The sequence below is a fragment of the Nothoprocta perdicaria genome, unplaced genomic scaffold (assembly GCF_003342845.1).
Source record: "Nothoprocta perdicaria isolate Ctin4 unplaced genomic scaffold, notPer1 scaffold_97, whole genome shotgun sequence".
Lineage (NCBI taxonomy): Eukaryota > Metazoa > Chordata > Aves > Tinamiformes > Tinamidae > Nothoprocta > Nothoprocta perdicaria.
In genome coordinates this window covers 691869-709817 of record NW_020456276.1, presented here as the reverse complement: position 1 = coordinate 709817, position 17949 = coordinate 691869, and the positions used below count along the sequence as shown (strand labels likewise).

Below are 17949 nucleotides of genomic sequence, written 5' to 3'. Positions count from 1 at the left end.
GTGACAATCTTGGTGGGGTATTGCACTGAAGCACCAAGGCYGTTGGCTTCTAAGGTAGATGAGATTTTGGATGAAAAAAGAGTGGAAATTAGTGATGCAGAGAAGTTAGGGAGAGTTCTGGTGCTTGGCTCCAGCTGGCAAGTTTTGCACACTTGCTGTCAGTCCCTGGGGGAAGGAACAGGTCTGAATACACTTGTTTGTTTCTTTGTTTTTCCTGTCTCGGTGAAGATGAGAAGTTTCTCATAGTCRTGCCCGTTCTTTGCATCATCACCACACATAGAAATTAGCATAGAATAAGTCAGTTTACTGGGTTGCCATTTCTTCTCATGGAAAAAAAGCTACTGGCTCCTCACAGTCTCCAGGAGAGCCATATTTAACTGGATTTTTTTGTGGATCTCCCAGAAAAGCATATGGGATCTTTTTCTTGTTTCTAGAAGAGAAATTTGAGAAGGATGCAGCTCTCTTTGGAGCTGCTTAGTTCCAGGTTAAGGAATTCCCCAAGGACCTTGGGTAGCTGCAAGGAGGGGTTAGGTGGGAGGAGCTGTCTGTTTTACCATGATTGTGCTAAAAATATGTTTTTGTGAAAGAGAAGCTTCCAGGCAAACTTAATAAAAGAAGCATTTTTAATTTGTCTGCAGATGACTTGTATTTGAAACAGTGTCGATCTCCATAGCAGTCAGGATGCAGACAGATAATTAGTTACTGTGGCCAAAACCAAGGTTTGCCAGGAAGGAATAGAAGAAAGAGGCATAATAAGGGGGGTTTCTGTAAAAATATCCAAGATCAAGTATCTCTAATCCTTAAATTTTGGCAGAGTTGCTGGGTACAGAGGTCAATATTAACACAAAGGAAGGAGGCTTACGTGGAGTGGTAGGTGTTAGTACAAACTTGAGGTATAGGACAAAAATATGGCTTCTCTGCTAGGAGAAATTGGAGATTCTTCCTGGGCAGAAGGGGGAGTGCTGATGAAATACAAGTTCTGTCCTTTYGACTCCCTAAGCTAAAAATAACCACTACTGAATAGTTTCAAATCAGATATTTTTTGTTATAATTAAGGTTAAACGACATGTGGACAATTGGCCTACAGGACAGAGAGCTAACGTGTTGGGAAGAGGTAAGAAGCTTTAAGRTTAAATAACACAGATATTTTTCTTTGTTTCCRTATGTATTTATTTAAAATTTTCTATGTTAAATGATGATTTTTTCTCTTCAGTGTCACACACATGGGATGAAACAGCATTCCAATTTGATTTTTGCCTTCTTGGAAAATGAGGTGTGCATGAAAGAGTGATTTTTGCTTCTGAAGCTGTGAGCAGGACCTAGTCTGCCAGTGGTGGATTTATTTTTTTTTATTCCACTTGCTCACTAGCTTTGCTCKCTAGCTATCGAGGTCAGAGTCCTGATACTTCGAGTGTCAGGAGCTTTAACAGCATGGCCTCCTGTCCTTTCTTTTCCCTTGCTAAAATGAGTTTGTGCAGATGAGTAGGCACAGCAGTAGTTAATTGACTTTAGCTAGATTTATGGGGTCTTGGTTGTCTGGAAACGTTATTACTATGTGGTCCGTCTTTCTCAGGTGATGTATTGCATGGTCTGCAGCTTATTCCAGCATTTGTARCTTTGCAATGCAAAAATACTTCATTCCTTTGAACTTTTGTTATCTTTAAGATCGAGCAAAGTGGTGAAATCCCTCCTTCGTGCTGTAATTTCCCTGTGGCTGTTTGCAAAGACAAGATGTTTGTTTTCTCTGGCCAGAGTGGAGCAAAGATTACCAATAATCTCTTCCAGTTTGAATTCAAGGAAAAAATGTAAGTGTGGACAATTAAATCATGCGATATCCACATACTACTTGACTACTCGAGTTGAGAAAGGCATGTACTTAAAAGTGTTGAGGAAGAATACTGTATATCGTGTCTAAAAGATGGTAGATTATTTCCAGAAAGAAATCTTTTAATGAGATTTTGTAGTTTGCCATGTGTTTTCTTTGTCTTTTAAGGGGAGTACAGAAAGTTGTGTAGATTCACTTTTAAGTAGTAATGATTGATCTGAGTTTGTTCGAAACTGGATGCCAAATGGTACTAGAAGTCATTAAACACATACTTGAGTAAAAACAATTTTTGAGAAATCCCATGTAATTCTAGTTTGTACTGAAATCGTTCTGTAGATTGATCAGTATCTTTTAAAATTATATAAACTGACTGATTTCAATAAAGGCRTAATCTAGAATCACCCCACTTGGGGAAAGGGTGCCTTATCTATTCCTATCTCCTATTGCATGCCTGATGTGCACAGCTAACGCGTTGCTATAGCTCCTGATTTTCCCRTTTAGTTCCTGGTGGTGTCTTTAGTGGGACTGGTAAGTGTTTCATGCTGAAGACTAGAGGAATTAGCACTTCCTGAGAATAAAGCTACTTSATGGCCAATCCCGAATGGTGAGATGCAGAATGAGGTGGTTGATTCTGTATCTCATGCATGCATTTCGAGATGAGAAATTTCAGTATTTTATAGTAAGTTTTTGTTTTGTTTTGTTTTTTAGCTCCCAGTCTTAATATAAAAAAAAAATATTTGGTAGTGTTGAAATATAATAGTAAAAATCTGGATGTGGTTGGATGAAAAGTGGCTTTAAAATTCCAGAGCTGCAGAGATCAGACCATCATAAATTACATCCTAATTGAGGAGTACCAACCTGCAGACCAGATTTTCAAAACTGGTTTGTGATCGTTTGGTTTTCTTGCTTCTTGGATGTTTCTGCACAACTGAAACAAAAGCTAACTGCTGCAAATTCTTGATTGAAATAGTGCAAGATTCTTAAACTAGGTACTGCCTTTTCAAAATATGAGACCAGTTGCCATTTGATAGTTAGCTGTTAAAATATGTATGGTGGCATAACAGAACTCGTCAGTGGAGCCGTGTAGAGCATTCTCAGGTAGAAAATGTTWAATTGCTCCTCTTTTTAATTGTTTGTGTGATCAGAGAGTTGGAAGATTTGCTTTGCAGAACCGAATGCTCAAAGCAATGCTCTGCTTCATGTCTCATGTCTCAGCTGGACACGAATTCCCACCGAGCACTTGCTCCGCGGCTCGCCGCCTCCTCCGCAGCGGCGATACGGCCACACCATGGTGGCCTTTGACCGGCACCTCTACGTGTTTGGCGGTGCGGCGGATAACACGCTGCCCAACGAGCTTCACTGCTACGATGTGGACTCGCAGACGTGGGAAGTCATCCAGCCCAGCCCGGACAGCGAGGTAAAACGTTCGGCCTTTTTCCATTTACACGCTCTCTTTTTCGACCCATCTCTGGCTGCCAAACTGGGGGCATGTTATGGGCAGAGGTGGAGAGTTTTACTTAAGCAATAAGGGCTCCTTCCCACTCATGGTTAAGCAGTTGGAATAGCGTGGACAACATTATTTAGAAGTTTGTCAGTGTTGACATATCAAAAAGATTTCCTCCGTTCTAATAAAACACTTGAATTACCAGTCTTGAGTCAAGCACTATGTGCCAAAAATGAGGAGTAAGCTCAATGTGAGATAGCTAAAGCAGACTTCCACACTAGCAAGATATTGTTTGTTTTCACTGCAATAATTCCTATTTTCTTGCAAAATCTTGAATTCCGTAATTATGCAGAAGAGCGTTTTCCTTTTAGCTAAGTGTAAAAGCTACATATAAAGAAAGGTATGACTGTAAAATTTGGGATAATGGGGAAGCTCAGAAATGGCTATTTTTGGAAAGTATTTGAGTTAATAAAGTATATTTAAAAAAAAAGGTGAAAACCGCTCATGCTTTTAACATGGGCAGGAAAAAGRCGGTAGCCTACTAAAAACATCGAAAATGAGAAAATACAATAATAAAGATTAAGAAATTGTTAATATGCCCTTTCTGGGCTGCTYATTATAATGCAGCAATTAAGTGGTAGTGTGATCTTTTTTGCATAGCACATTGATAGATAAGCATCTGTTGGGATAACCTGGCATTGCAGAGTGGAAAGGTTGAGGGTTTGCAGGGGCTTGGTAAATGTGGTTTCCATGGCTTCAGATCATTTAATTTCCAGAACGAAAAAGAAAAAAAGTAGGTTTCTCTAAGCTTGTATTTAAATGCATATTTCCTGAATTTAGAATGATTGCATTCACTTTTGTTGATTTTAGTAGGTTTTGCCTTAAGCCATGTTAAAATATTTCAGCTGTTTTAATACTAGGGATAGAGAGTTTGCATTAGCTGATGCAGAGAGAGGAAATAGTTGGTTTGCTGACCAGAGAACTGCAGAGCTTAAGGTTATACTTTAAAGAGACAGATATTACATGAATAAGGAGGAACAGCACATTTATTCATTTTTGCCATAATTTGCRTGACTGAAGTGTCTTTGATTCCTGCACTGTAGTTTAGTTTGTATGCAAAGGCATCTAATTCAGCATTAGGATTAGGAAAGTACCATTACACACAGCTCTTACAGCAGCAGCGCATGGGACCAAAGTATTTCACAGAAGCCTACTTTATATTTGACCAAGTTGATATATTTTCCCATGAAATGAATATAACACGAGTCTGACCTTTTTAAAGATACARTCATCTTCAGGAATGGAAGAGCAGTTCTGTGCCTGCTACTTTTCCAGTTCGATATTTGAGACTTTCTCAAATTTTCATTGCTCATGATACGATGCTTATCGCTACCAGGAGCAATACCAAGCACTACCAAATTTGTCCCARTGCTGTGACATCTAGAGACTTAATTTTGCAAAAAGGCAGGGAGAGATTTGGAGCCGTGCTGGAACACATGGTTTTAACGTCTCTTGAAAGACAAATGAACTGCAAAGCCTGAGAGATTTCTGACATTTTGAAGAAGTTTGAATTTTGGAGTGATGAGTAGGTCATTTTGCAGGATTCTTTTCCTGATGTTCTTGGGGGCTTTTGGTAAAAACTCTCAAGATTGTCAGTGAATTTTTACTATTGCCTTATTCCAAGACACTTTCTGAACTCATACAGATTGTCTTTCTTATCCATACCTATAAACAAAATGATGCCCATTAAGAGAAAACAAAGTAGAAGACATCGAGTGCATGTTATCTCAACCCTTCAGGTATTGTGATTATACCTGCAGTGGTGATGATCACTTTTAATGTGCAGTAGGACGCTCTGTCTTGCATTTTGAATGGATGATTTCTTTGGATGGATTAATTGTATGGTGTATGTTCTGGGAATTTCCTGTTAGTTGTTTCTTAAGGAACATACCTCAGAAATGCTGTATTGCAGCTTTGCTTGACAGAGCAGTAATTAGAACAAACATGCAAACAGGTTGACTTTAGAGAGAAAAGTGACCTTCACCTCTCGTGTGTGTTGACGTGGTGCGTTTCCTTAGTTCCAGGAAGGAAGGATGCTGGAGCAAGTCTTGCCCAGGGGTAGCTGTGGGAGGACAGGCAGCACTCGAGCATCACTTGCTGCCGGTGCAGTGAGACGGTGCTGCGTTATCTCTGCAGAAATAAGATGGTCACAGTGCTCGTTACCTTTTGGGGCTTCCTGTGAGGCACAGCTCCAGGATTCCTCTTCAGATGGGTTATGGTGACATAGTTTGTGGACAGCTGAGAAGTAATAAAAGGATTTAATCAACCTATTGTGGATGGGTCTCCTATGATTTCCTTATGAAGAGGTCAGGTACACCCATTAAAGTATCTTCAGGCCAAAGAGTCATGTTGTTATGTGAAAATAAAAACAAAACTCAATTCCTGCAGTGAGACCCCTACAAGATCTCATTACCTGTGAATGCTGTGAGTTTAATTCCCAGGGTATCATCCTCTGCTAGTAGAGATAAGGTTTAGCATTTCACAATCCAAAGAGAAAACTGCTTTTTTTTTTTTAATGTGATCATAAAGAATAAGTGATATTCAGATTTGCAGCCTTTTCAGAAGGTAGTTAGAAAATATATACATTTAGGATCTTTGTGCCAGTGACATCCTATTTATAAGGATAAGATTAAGATTTATAAAGGATAAGATTTATAAGAAAAGGATAAGATTTATAAAAATCTGGTTAGTTGGAGTAAATATACTTAAAATCATTATTCACCATGCCTTGTTACTCAACTCTTCATCCATATAAATTTTGATTTTCATGACATGCTTCTACAGAATCTTTGCAGAGAAAAGAAAACTTACTCCACCTGAATAAGTGGAAGAAGTATATTTGGGGAGAGCATTTACCAAAAAGAAGCTGGAATAATGCAGTATGAATTTAACTCAAGTGAATCAGATATAAAYGTGGATAACTGAAGGAAATGAAATACAGTCTTGAATGAGGAATAGTTTATGATTCAGCTTAGGTTCTTCAGGGAGCAGACCTTATTGCTGCACCATTTAAATAGTCTGTCAGTGACCTTGAAAGAAAACAGAAAATCGCAGCTTTCCCCACTATTGATTTCTTGCCTGGCATTTGCCCATGATTTATTAAAAGAACAGACCCCTAGGCACGATTTGGATTTCTTGTTAAGGCGGGCACAGACAAACAATACATATCTTGATATGTATGTGAAGCAATAAATCTAAAAGGAGGGAATATGAAACTTAATAGTTTTCCTTGCAGTATCTTTGGAAATGATGACTTATAAAAACTTTAGTCATTGTGGATATTTGACGATGAGCTCATAGCTACATCTTCCAGTGTAAAATCTTAGTGTCTTATGTCCACAGATCAAGGAGGTTATTCAGAGAATGTATCTAGAGATGGTTGAAGACTGGAAGACATAGTGAAGCAGTTGGGAAGCTCAGTCTTTTAAGGGAAAGTTTGGGAAATTAATTCCTTGCTGTTTGGAAAAGTCAACCTGGGGTGCAGAGGCTTTGTAATCAACTGGTGAAAGATAAGGCAAGATCTTGTGGCTGAATGTTGAGCCTAGATATATCAAGTGTAAAGTTTAAAATAAAAAGTATATAAAGGTTTGCAGGTTTTAAAATGTTCCAGTGAATCATAACCTCTTTATCAGAGTTTCTTAGTAGATTCTCTGCTACTAAGCAGGATTTGATGTTTTCTGTAGGCTTTTTCATCATGAGCTACTTTTTATTCTCTGCCACAATGCATGAAAATAGCTTTTCAGTAAACTCCTTTATATGAGATGAGATTCATGGAGAACTTCCTATGTTTTAAACTGTTTCCAGGTTCAGTGATGAGTCCACGTTGGCAGTGTCATTGTGATGAGCTCAGCAGATGTGCTGCAGCCAGAGCAGTTCTGACTCACCAACAGGAGGGCAGTGCTGGGGGTTTCATGAGAGGTTTTGAGGAGTCACTAGCAGCGGAGGCGGTGGGAATGGAAATGGTCTCTAATTAGTACTCCCCGAGTATCTGTGAAAGTGGTTTTGTTARTCCTATTCTAAGACATTTTTTCCTTTCCTCAAGTCAGAATTTCCCAGTGCCTTTTTGTCCTGGAGAGMAGAACAGGGCACAGCACCACAGACAGAGCTTTTTTTTTAAGAACCTACATGATAGTAATTTATTGTTTAAGAAGTCTTATGAGAAGCTGASAGAATGAGAAAGACAAACGATGAAATACTTAGCTAGAGTGGATTTAATTTTAGCTGTCTCCTAATATTGCTTAGTGTGAGGACTTCACCCTGAAAGAGACTGAAAATATGTTAGAAACACTTGGAAAGGTGAACAGGAGATGCAAGAAAAACACTGGAAAGAGCACAAATAACCATGGCCTGCAGTAACAGTATAACTAATAAAGTCACAGCCTGGCCTTTTTGCAGCCAAATCCTCCAAGAACGTCTAGAAGGGAAATGAGCAGAAGATCAGATAATTATGTTTGTGCCTCCTTGGAACAGATGGCCAGATGGAAGGCGGAGAGAGAGTTGCCTTTGGACCAGTGGTAGTCCAACCCATGTTTTTGGTGGCCCTCAAAAAGGGCCTGGTCTCTGGAGGGGCAGCTCAGTGGGTTAGCGCCAGGCCACTTGCCCCTCGTCGTGCAGTGGTATCATGTGTAACCCAGGGCTGGTGTTGTCTGTAGAAGATAGTTATATTTTTGCAGTCTTCCAGATGTGGCTGACAGCTTTGATGTAAGGCATGGGGTTGTCTCTCCAAGACGGTTGATCTGCGTTGCTTTGGAATCAAACCAAATGGGAAATCTGTCCCAAACAATGGGAGTATTTGGTTGATAGTGCCTCTTTGCTGTCTTTGCTGATAATCTCCATTTTCCCTACCACTAAGAAAACTCCTTGAAATCACAAAGAGCCTCTGTAGGGCAAGAACAGGCAAAAAGGAATTAATACTTAGAATTTTAATAGCTGTGTATGTCAGACATTGTAAAAAAGCATAAGAAATCTCATTTATTGAGCCTCTTAACCACAGGGAAGGGCTCCAAACAAGACTTCTTTGCTGCTCCTGAGTGTTTGGCGCATGACCTTTGGATCTTCTGCCACAGAGGGACTCCTGCTCAGTCAGTGTCCCCCCTCTCTCTTGCCTCCCACCTGTACTTTTATACRTTATTGTTTTTAAATCTTGTAACCAGGTGTCCCATCCTGAAGTGGCTGAGAGAGTATCTGCCCCAGAAGAAGCTCCTTCCTTGCCCTCAGAAGAACGTGGTTTAAAAAAATCTCGCGATGTATTTGGTTTAGATTTCGGCATAACAGCAGTTAAGCAACCACCCACAACAGACTCGGAGGTAAATAAAGTAACACACAGAAGTGGAAAGAAAAAAAATGCAAATTAAATTGTATTCCAGGAGGAGAAAGTAGATTCCAGTCTTGGGCATCCTTTCTTCCCTCTACTCCTTTCTTCTTTCCTTGGATCTTTTTTTCCTTTGAGCCACTCTGCTTTAAACTGCAACGTAAGAAAGATTTAAGCCTTGATTCTGCACATGAGATCTAAATTCTATGTATAAAATTAGTATAAACCTCTGAGTGGAAACCTTTGGTTTGATTTAATTCTAGTTTTATGTTGCTTCCACTTAATTTGTTAAAGACTTCAARTTAAGCTGAATTTGTATCTAGCCAGGCCAAAATTGCACTACATGAGTTTTCATAGGGACTTGTACAGATTTCAACTTGTACAAAGTTTATTTTAAAGCGTGGGGATTTTGGCCCCTGAGGTCATGCTCATGGCYGTCATCTTAAATACATGAGTGATTAAAGGCTCTTTAACACAGAGGGAAGCAAAACGTTACTTCGAAAGTCAAATCAGAACCTACATTAGCACCATAAGACAWACTCAATTTGTGCAGTCTATAGAGGATACAGAATGAGCTCTAAGTGCAAAAATCACCAAGAAAATGAGTGTGCTGCTTTATGAAGTGTTTGGAATTTTTGAAAATAATGATTAGGGTCATGCCAGCAGTGTGGCGAGCACAGCTGAAAGGGAAGCAAAGGTGGCGGATGAGATCTGCTTTTGAAAGCAAAAGTTTCAGCTCAAAGGGAGCCTCCAATTGCAAATCTCATTAACCGTAAATAGACAAAACACTTGAACAGATGAAACAGGGCAATGGATCTCAGGGAGGGATGCCAGCCGGGATCATGAAAGCTGTCAGGCTTGACTTGAGAATTTGTTTTGTCAGGCACTGATAGTAAAGTAAGGAGATTGTGTTGATTCGGAGAGATAAATACAGAGTCTGGAGCCGAAATATTTTCAAGCTGGCAGAGCAGCTTGGGCAGCCTGTGATTTCTAGCAGTCTCATGTGCATTCTGAATGCAGAGGAGGAGGAGAACCCTTCAGATTCACACGTGGAGGTGACCATTGGAACCCGTACTGAACTTACAGCCATTGCAAATCAAAAGCAGGTTTTGCCCGGATTATCTCACCTGTGGGACTCCAGTTATGTTGGCACAGTGCGGAATCAGATAAGCTGTTGATCCCACCAAGTGGACTTCATCAGAGGATATACTTACTTAATCCCCAAGCATGCCTAATACAGGCCTGTCTCCAAGGTGTTAGGCTTTCTGTGAGAATACTGAATGCAATTCTAGCTTTATTATCTGGAAGGTTCATGCTCTGGTACTTTATGGAAGAGCTGTCATAATCTGAGAAGTGAAGAGCTGGGGGTCCTAGGAAGCATCTGGGAACAGCATTGTTGGAAAGGCTCTTGCACTTGTGCTGTGAGAACAGCATGACCAGGAGCCCATCTCAGCAGCCTCCACACAGATACTCATGGAAGGAGGAATCCCTGTGTGCTGCTGCAGAGCTGAGTCCTCGCTGGGACTAGGAACATGGTGAGATAGCTCAAGCCACCAGAAAGACAGACAGGGAAGGTGAGGGGAAGGGCTTGAGCTCCATGTCAAGAGCATGGAGCTGCTTTGATGAATAATCAGAGGACTAATGGATAATGATCAGAGTACAGACCAGCATGGATGACATTGGGAGGATTTTAGCTTCAAGTAGAACAATAAGCAGCAGAAAGGTGGTGGTGAGTTTCAGCAGATTAGAACATGGCCACATCTGAATGGTGTTCCACAGAACTGCAAAGGGACACTGTGGTCTTGTGTTCAGCAGGACATTGTGATTTAACATGGTAAAATAYGTGGAGAAAAGAGGAAGAGAGGACATCAGAATAAAAATGTTTAAAAAAAAAAAAGAAAAGACACAGTGATTCATACTGTAAATACTTTGCAGGCCTTAAGCAGGAATGTGAACTTCTGCATATCAGGTTTGTGGTTCTAATAGCTGGACTTAGGGAAGCCAGAAAGCCTTAGAATAAGCTTAATAAACTTTGCCCAAAACAAGCACCTGAGATACCCTGGAGACTGCGTGCATGTTCTTATTCTACCCTCGCCTTCCTTGATGACTTTAGCAAATTAATACAATTTTCTTGAGCTTCTTTCCCAAGATAAAATAATCAACACGTTCTTACGTTGCAGGCAGATTGTGGGACAGTTGATTCAACTATTCATGTAAAAGAAGGAAACTGAAATGACTATTTTATCTAGCAAGATGGGCGCTTGGTTCCTCATTTTTCTCTAAATTGACTTTCTTCCTCTGAAAGCAGCWCTTAGTGACTGTAAATTTGGCTTACAGTGTTTTGAGCAGGGTGACAGCTACCATATATTGGAGTGACAGACTTGTTCTCTATGGCAGGTCTAATAAATGGCAACTAGTAAAATCCTTTAGTTTGGCAGATGGGTGGAATACCAATGTGTGGACCATCTGGAGAAGCTGTTGGAAAGCAGTACAGACAGTCAGCAAATGTGACCCCAATGAAAAGGTGAAAAAGCTGGAGATATCTTGGCCTACTGAAGGGAAGACTAGAAGGGGGCTCAGTAGGTACAGTTACTGCAGAGAGGAGAACCTGTTTTCTTTGTTTCTAGTAGATAGGAGAAGAATTAAGAAGCTGATAATGCAGCAAGGAGGATTGAGTATGAGGATGAGAAGTAACTTTAAAGATTATGAAGTGTTTGAAGAGACTCTTTGGAAAGCTCTTGTTGTCAGAAGTGAACATGACCAATATGTCAAGCTTGATGGTTCTGCCTTTGGGCTGGCAGTCTGGCATAACCCTTTTTAACTCTTTCCATTCCTTTTTCGGAGTCTGAATCTGCAACTGTGCCTTGTGTCCCAATACTGAGCAGAGATGTAAATGGTAGCAAATACAGTTTGGCTGTGAAGGAAGCAAGCAACAGGTTCAGGCCTTGTTGGTCTCATGCATGGAGTGGAGAGAATGTCGCACCATGCAGGTGTGTCTCTTTGGCAAAGAAGATCTTCAGAAAAGACAGCTGGACAGAAGGTTTATATTTTATTTTATTTTTTGATTTGAGTGTATGTTTTAAAAACCGTAATRTAATTGATGTCAGCCCATATAGTTTTACAGCAACAGGTCTTGACAAGCAGTCTTCACATCTTGGGATGAGATTATAGCTCCAGTTGATCAGTGCATCAACTGATGTATTTTTTATCTTCTACAATATATCTGATTAAGCTGAAAAAATGAGATTGCACCCAAGAACTAATATAGCCCATATAAAATGGATTCAGTTTTCCAATATCATCCTCTTTTGGAGATGCACCAACTAGGGGCATCCCAGGAATTTCCTGTTGAATCAATATTATTCAGTAATCTCTTCAGCGGAATATTTACCACAGAAAACTTAAACTTGCTGCTAAGAAAGATCTGTTAAATATGCTGAAGAAATAAGGTGTTTTACCTAGACGACCTTCTAAAAARGCACAAACATGCTTTTTAGGTTGACCAAATTTGTGGCTGTACTTTTGAGAGCACCATCAACAAAAACGCAGGCATTAGTTACCGCAGGGGGACTGTGTCCTTGAAAGCTGTAGTTTGATGGGAAAAAAAGTCAGAAATATTCGGGTGAGTAACAAATTAAATGAGGCCATTGTGAGACGCTGTGGTAGAAGGGATAATTCTGTGGGAATGAAAAATGCCAGTCAGCATGGTTTCATGGAAAATGTGCCTCTCCAGATAAACATAATATTTTTTTCTTGTCTGATTTTGCTTGAGTTGAGACTATAAATATGTATGAGAAGAAAGATTTCTTCTACCAGAGGGTTTTTATTTAATAGGCGAAGATTTTTGCAAGATTTGCTGTCTGGGAAAAGAAACAAGACTAATCAAACTGAAAAAAAAAAAAAAAAGGTAAAATCACTTGAAGATTTTGCTTTAGATCGTTGTGAGGTGTGCTCATTTGATCCAATACCTTGTGTGAAATTCAGGAAAACGTGTGAGAATAATCTGATCTATCGTATGCAGGAAGGTTCCTCTGCACCTTTGAATTACAGGGATTCCTTCCGCCTATAAAAAATGTTGAATACCAGGTCGAGGACTGTACAAGAAGAGGTTGTCCCATCCCGCAGTCCTATAAGCAGCTTGAAGCTTCATGAAGCCCAAGCTTTAGTTTTCCAGCATTTTGGAGAAAGGAGCCTTTCCTGCAAGGGGCCGACCCTCGCAGCGCTGAGCCCCTTTGCAGAATCCGACGTTGCAGATGAGCGTTAGCGACTCCCCTGCGTTGTAGCAAAGGACATGGGGACCCTTTTGCAGGTCCAGGGCTCAATATCCTGCCAAGATAAAGAGCAATTTATATATTTAGTTCTAGGTGATGCTCAGAGTAAGCTCCGAGTTTCTCTACTGCTGTCATTCACAGACTGCGTTTGTGCCATGGTTTTATTTTCCTGCATAAAACTTAGCTTCGAGTCGCAGTGCTGGGGAAATGGTACAGTTGCTGAAGTGCCATTTGTAGAGCTGTGCATATGGGAGATTCGGATCAGAAGATGCAATGAAGAGCTGTTTTTAAATGTGGCTGGGCAGCATGTTCTGCATACAATTAGGAAACAATCAGAAAATAGAATAAACAGCAATATTAGGATGCAAACAGTAGAGTCACTTCAGACTGCCTTGGCTTCCCCTTCTTACTGCTGCTCTGTTACAGGCCCTTCTTCCTGGGAGGAGAAAGACGGGGAATTTATTCCTGCAGCTGTTTTGACATTTACTTTTGTCCTCTAGCTACCCAGTGGGAGACTGTTCCATGCTGCGGCCGTCATCTCAGATGCCATGTACATCTTCGGTGGGACCGTGGACAACAACATCAGAAGTGGCGAGATGTACAGGTTCCAGGTAATGAAGGCTAAACAGGCTCGAGCGCCCGCGTTCTGTCTGGGCGAGTCCTGCTGCTGCTCCCYACGACCTGGAACAATCAAAAATGGGGAAATCTGCAGGGTTTTGCATCACAGTGCATCCTCCTCCCCCACGCAAGGGTTTGTATTGTGTGGGTTTGGAGACCAGATAAGGCTCCTGGCCACAAAATCCTAATCTGTGTGATAAGACACAAGTCTTAGTTGTTTATGTTGTTTTTTATTGCTCTCACTGCAAGAAAATCCTTGCATACTTGGTTTGTCCCTATTTTCTATGGTTTCCCTACTACACTGAGGTCAAGTTAACGGGAAAATCTAGGAATAGGATGTAACTATAGAGTGCTTTGGAGACAGCCAGTTGAAATGGATAGAAATAAGTCTTGCTGTTTGTTTTTTCTTTTAGTTTTCTTGTTACCCAAAGTGCACACTACATGAGGATTATGGAAGGCTGTGGGAAAACAGGCAATTCAGTGACTTGGAGTTTGTTTTGGGAGAGGTGAGTCTATTTTAGTGAAAAAGGTGTTTTGGTTGGACCAGCTGAATATATGACACAGGTGTGTGCATCATGTAGAATGCTAGTTGAGAAAAATCAAAGTTRTCCCATATTTGTGCCAGAAATCTTGGAATGAGATTATGAGAACCCCTAGATGAAAATGTTATCTAATCTAGGTCAATTTATAAAACTGCAGAAGAGGAAAACAAATAAACAAAAAAAACTTTGGAAGTTTTGAACCAGAATGTCTGTGGGTCACTGAGACAGAACTCAAATTTATCAGAGTACTTTATATGTAATTGCAGTATGAAAATGATAATAAGGACCTCTGTGCCTCTTTTCCTGGGAAGAGCAGGTCAGTGTTTTGCAGATCTATTTCAGGATCTATTTTGAATTATTGAAATACAATGGAATGATAAAGCAATAGAAAAGAATGTTATTCATTCTCCAATAATGAAAACAATTATCAAAGTTCAAAAAGAGCATTTTCCTTAGAATAAACCTGAGCAATTTCAACTTAACAATGCTTTTTGTAAAAAGGACTGTAGTTATAGAAGACTTTGCAGATATCAGAGGATACGCCACAATAACAGATAAACAAGTCTACAGTGGCTTTGAAAGAAAGACAAACTGTAAATCAAATATAAARCTAAAGAGTAGAATCCGTGGTACTGCCCTTACACAACAACTTCTAGTCAGTAAATATACAGCAAAGACTCTTTTCAAGTGACTTTTGCCATTGCTGAGTCTTTAGGGGAAAATAGGTGTGGAGTCTTATCTGAAAGTGCAGAGAAGRGRTAAGCTTGCTTTTGTTTTTAACTTRAAGTACCGAATTGTACCTGAGGATCCAGYCCGGGTTTCTGCTACTTCTCTCATTTTCTGTCGTGTGATTCGTAAATACAAGTTTGTTGTGTGCTTTTCTTTTGCCTCCGACAGAAGGAAGAACGAGTCCGAGGACATGCTGCAATTGTTACTGCTCGCTGCAAGTGGCTGAGAAAGAAAATCATACAGGCAAGAGAGAGATTGAAACAGGCAAGTGTTTCGGGGCAGTAACCTGGCGGCAAGGTAATACTTGTTCTGTCCAAATCTGGAAATAAAATTGTTAGGGAAAACCRAACATTTGCTCAGACAGGTGTAGGAGCAGATCAGCATCTGCTGCTCAGGTGATGCCAGGCATGTGCYGTACAGGGGACAGTTAGGGTTAACATAGGGTAGTGCATATACGTTAGCCCAGGCAAGGAGCATAACGTGGAGGAACCACCGTTAATCCAGTTTGCTGCATTTGGCAGCATGGTTCACGAGAGATGTCTTAGCTGTCTGCTTGAATCTTGTAGCCTGCCCCTAGGCTGGGAGGCTTATCCCATAATGTGGGGARGTCAAAGGCTGAGGCCATTTGGGATGGTCTGCGAGATGAGAGAGAAGACAGAGTTAGGGTTTTGAGAGTGGCTTGTACCTTAGAATTTTCTAATTTTCCCGTATTGCTGGTGCCTGTGGAACATGCTCAGCTTCAACTACATACAACTTTTCAGCATCAAACATTTTGTTGTTTTTGAGGAAATGGTAGCAGCSAGGAATACATGAGGAGAAGACACAAACAGGTCTGCTAAGACACGTGGCTTCTTTGTTGCGCTTTTGCTAATTGCTTTGCCATCCCCTAGCCCTCAATTTTCCCTGGAAAAGGCTGCAAGGAAAGGGTTGTCAGACTGAAACTTCGAAGCAGCAAGCCTCAAAATTCTTTTGCGGAGCACTTTGTGCTCTGGCTCTGCAAGGCAGAGTTGTGTGGAACTTGCTGCTGTGTCTTCCTTTGCTTTCCGCTGTGGCGTGAAGCAGTTGATGGGAAGGTCTCTGCTAGTCGTTCCTTTTTTTCCGAGGTCATTTTTGGGKTTTTTCCAGGAATTCCCATTTATTTTGATCTGGTTTTGCAACAGGAGAGGGAACAGTATGKCTGAGGCACGTGCATTCTGTATTGTATTTTGAAACGTTGTGCTGGAATGAGAAGGATCTGACCTGATGATAATGTGTATGGATTGACACAACCTCATGGTCATATTTGAGTGTTTTTTCTCTCTCATTAGAAGTCCAAGCAAGATATTGAAGACGAGGGACAGGCGGTGTGTCAGAAAGATGGGATTGGTGGCAATGTCAAGTTGTGCCGCCTGCAGCCCCTCCTGGAAGTGCCCATCCGCGAGGCCGAAGCTCAGCCCTTCGAGGTGCTCATGCAGTTTCTGTACACGGATAAAATAAAATACCCCCGCAAAGGTAGGGCAGCCGAGTTAAAAACAAAACGTTAGCAACTYGGGAACAGACGTTTACTTTGGTATGGAAAAGGATTAAACGTTTGCAAATAAGCTCTTAACACCTAATTACTTACCTGAGATTAAAAAACTGTATTGTAAATTTTTGTCCAAGCATACTGTCCAGTGCTCCAGTGTTCCTTGATTCTTTTCAGATATCATGGAAAACTAGATTCTTCATCTTTCTGAAAAAAATGTAAAAAAAAAATGTATTTTGGACACAGAAATAGGAGGTAAATCTTAAACTTGCTGAGGTGCAAGTTTTGCATGCTAACTTTGGTTACAGTTCACAGTGGAAGCTGCAGGAAAACTCATCTGCCCACAGATATTATCCATTACCTTAAATGAGCTCTGCATTACAGCAGCCTGCTTGCAAGAACCACGCATCCTATGCTGGCTTATTTCCTTCCTCTGCTGCTGCAGAGAAAGGCAGAGCAGGGCAATATTCATCCTGTCTTCAAAAAGTCCATGTAAAGGAAAGCCTCAAGAAGGAAAAATCCATTCRATGCATTCACTGAAGAGCCCTGAATTTAAAACACTTAGAGGAGAGAGGCAATAGCCAGAGACTGCTCAGCTCTGACGCAGCGAAACTGCCTCTTGGCTGTGATTGAGCAATGAGGGCTGCTGGGCCGTGGGAGTGAGAACGGGGTGCACTGGGGGGCCTCTCTTTGGTGAGGACTGGGCAGGCKGCAGTCACCTGGCCCAGTGCTTTCACCTGAGGTACATCTGCCCCAACACTGGAAGCTTTGTTTCAGTTTGAATCCAAGATCATTCCTTTCTAGAATTCTCTGGAAAACACTGATTTGCATGCAGTTGCCCAAGGAAGCGATCTGCAGGCTTTTTCTGCAAAGTGGCACATCCCAGAGCAAGCCTCAGGAATGGGAACAAGAGAATCTCCTTGGATGCTGCGAGCATTGCCAGATCCCACTCTTAGCCCCTTGGTTAATTCTCAGCACATCCATTGCGGGGCAGAATCAGCCCAAAGAAGGGATTAGCACATTGAACTTCTCCCTTTGTTAGCRGCTTGCCCAGACCTTTCTCGCCAGCCCCTCAAACCCTCTCCCTGGTGCTTGCCTTTCTGCAGTGCTGTTAATCCGCTGCAATCCTCCAGTGGCTCTGACTGTACCTATTCCTGGTTGCTGCTCTTAGTCCGGAGGGCAGCAGCTCGGGGGAATCCTCCTTTCGGAGGCTGCACTAATAGAGTTGGGCATGCCTAGCAAATGAGATTTTCCTTATTAGACCCAGGGAAGCCGCATGACGGGCAAGGCAGCTTTGCTCTGTCAAAAAAAGGAGTTACGGCAGATGGCCAGAGATCCCCCRGGAGAAAAGCAAAGGCTGCGGTGGCTTCTTTGATTTCATGTCCCAGTAGCCCTCATGCAGTAGCCAACCTGGGTCCCCACTGCCCCTCTTTGCCTTCAGCCCTCTCTTCTAGCCCAGCCKTAGATGTGTTGCATGTTAGATGTGTTGCATGCACAAGCACTGTCTCTTCTCCTAAAGGCCTGTCAAAACCGGGGAGCTGATGGCTAGCACTTCRTTAACACCTGGGACTTCAGCACATTGTAAAATCAGGCTGCTTGTGTTGAGCTTGTTAATGAGTTTAGGGCCTTCACATTCTTCTGAGAG

The 17949-nt window shown here is 41.4% G+C and overlaps 1 protein-coding gene across 2 annotated transcripts in view; it reads left to right on the top strand.

Moving 5' to 3' along the window:
* Nucleotides 1-17949, top strand: part of LZTR1 (leucine zipper like transcription regulator 1) — a 29212-nt gene that overhangs the window by 2297 nt on the left and 8966 nt on the right. Inside the window, exons 7-14 of one of the 2 annotated variants that reach the window (XM_026053214.1) lie at nt 1057-1114; nt 1666-1805; nt 3041-3242; nt 8483-8635; nt 13412-13522; nt 13943-14035; nt 14969-15064; nt 16108-16291. In XM_026053214.1, the coding sequence (XP_025908999.1) occupies nt 1057-1114; nt 1666-1805; nt 3041-3242; nt 8483-8635; nt 13412-13522; nt 13943-14035; nt 14969-15064; nt 16108-16291 (1037 nt within the window). The remainder of the gene's footprint in view (nt 1-1056; nt 1115-1665; nt 1806-3040; nt 3243-8482; nt 8636-13411; nt 13523-13942; nt 14036-14968; nt 15065-16107; nt 16292-17949) is intronic. The other variant, XM_026053212.1, reaches the window with a different exon arrangement.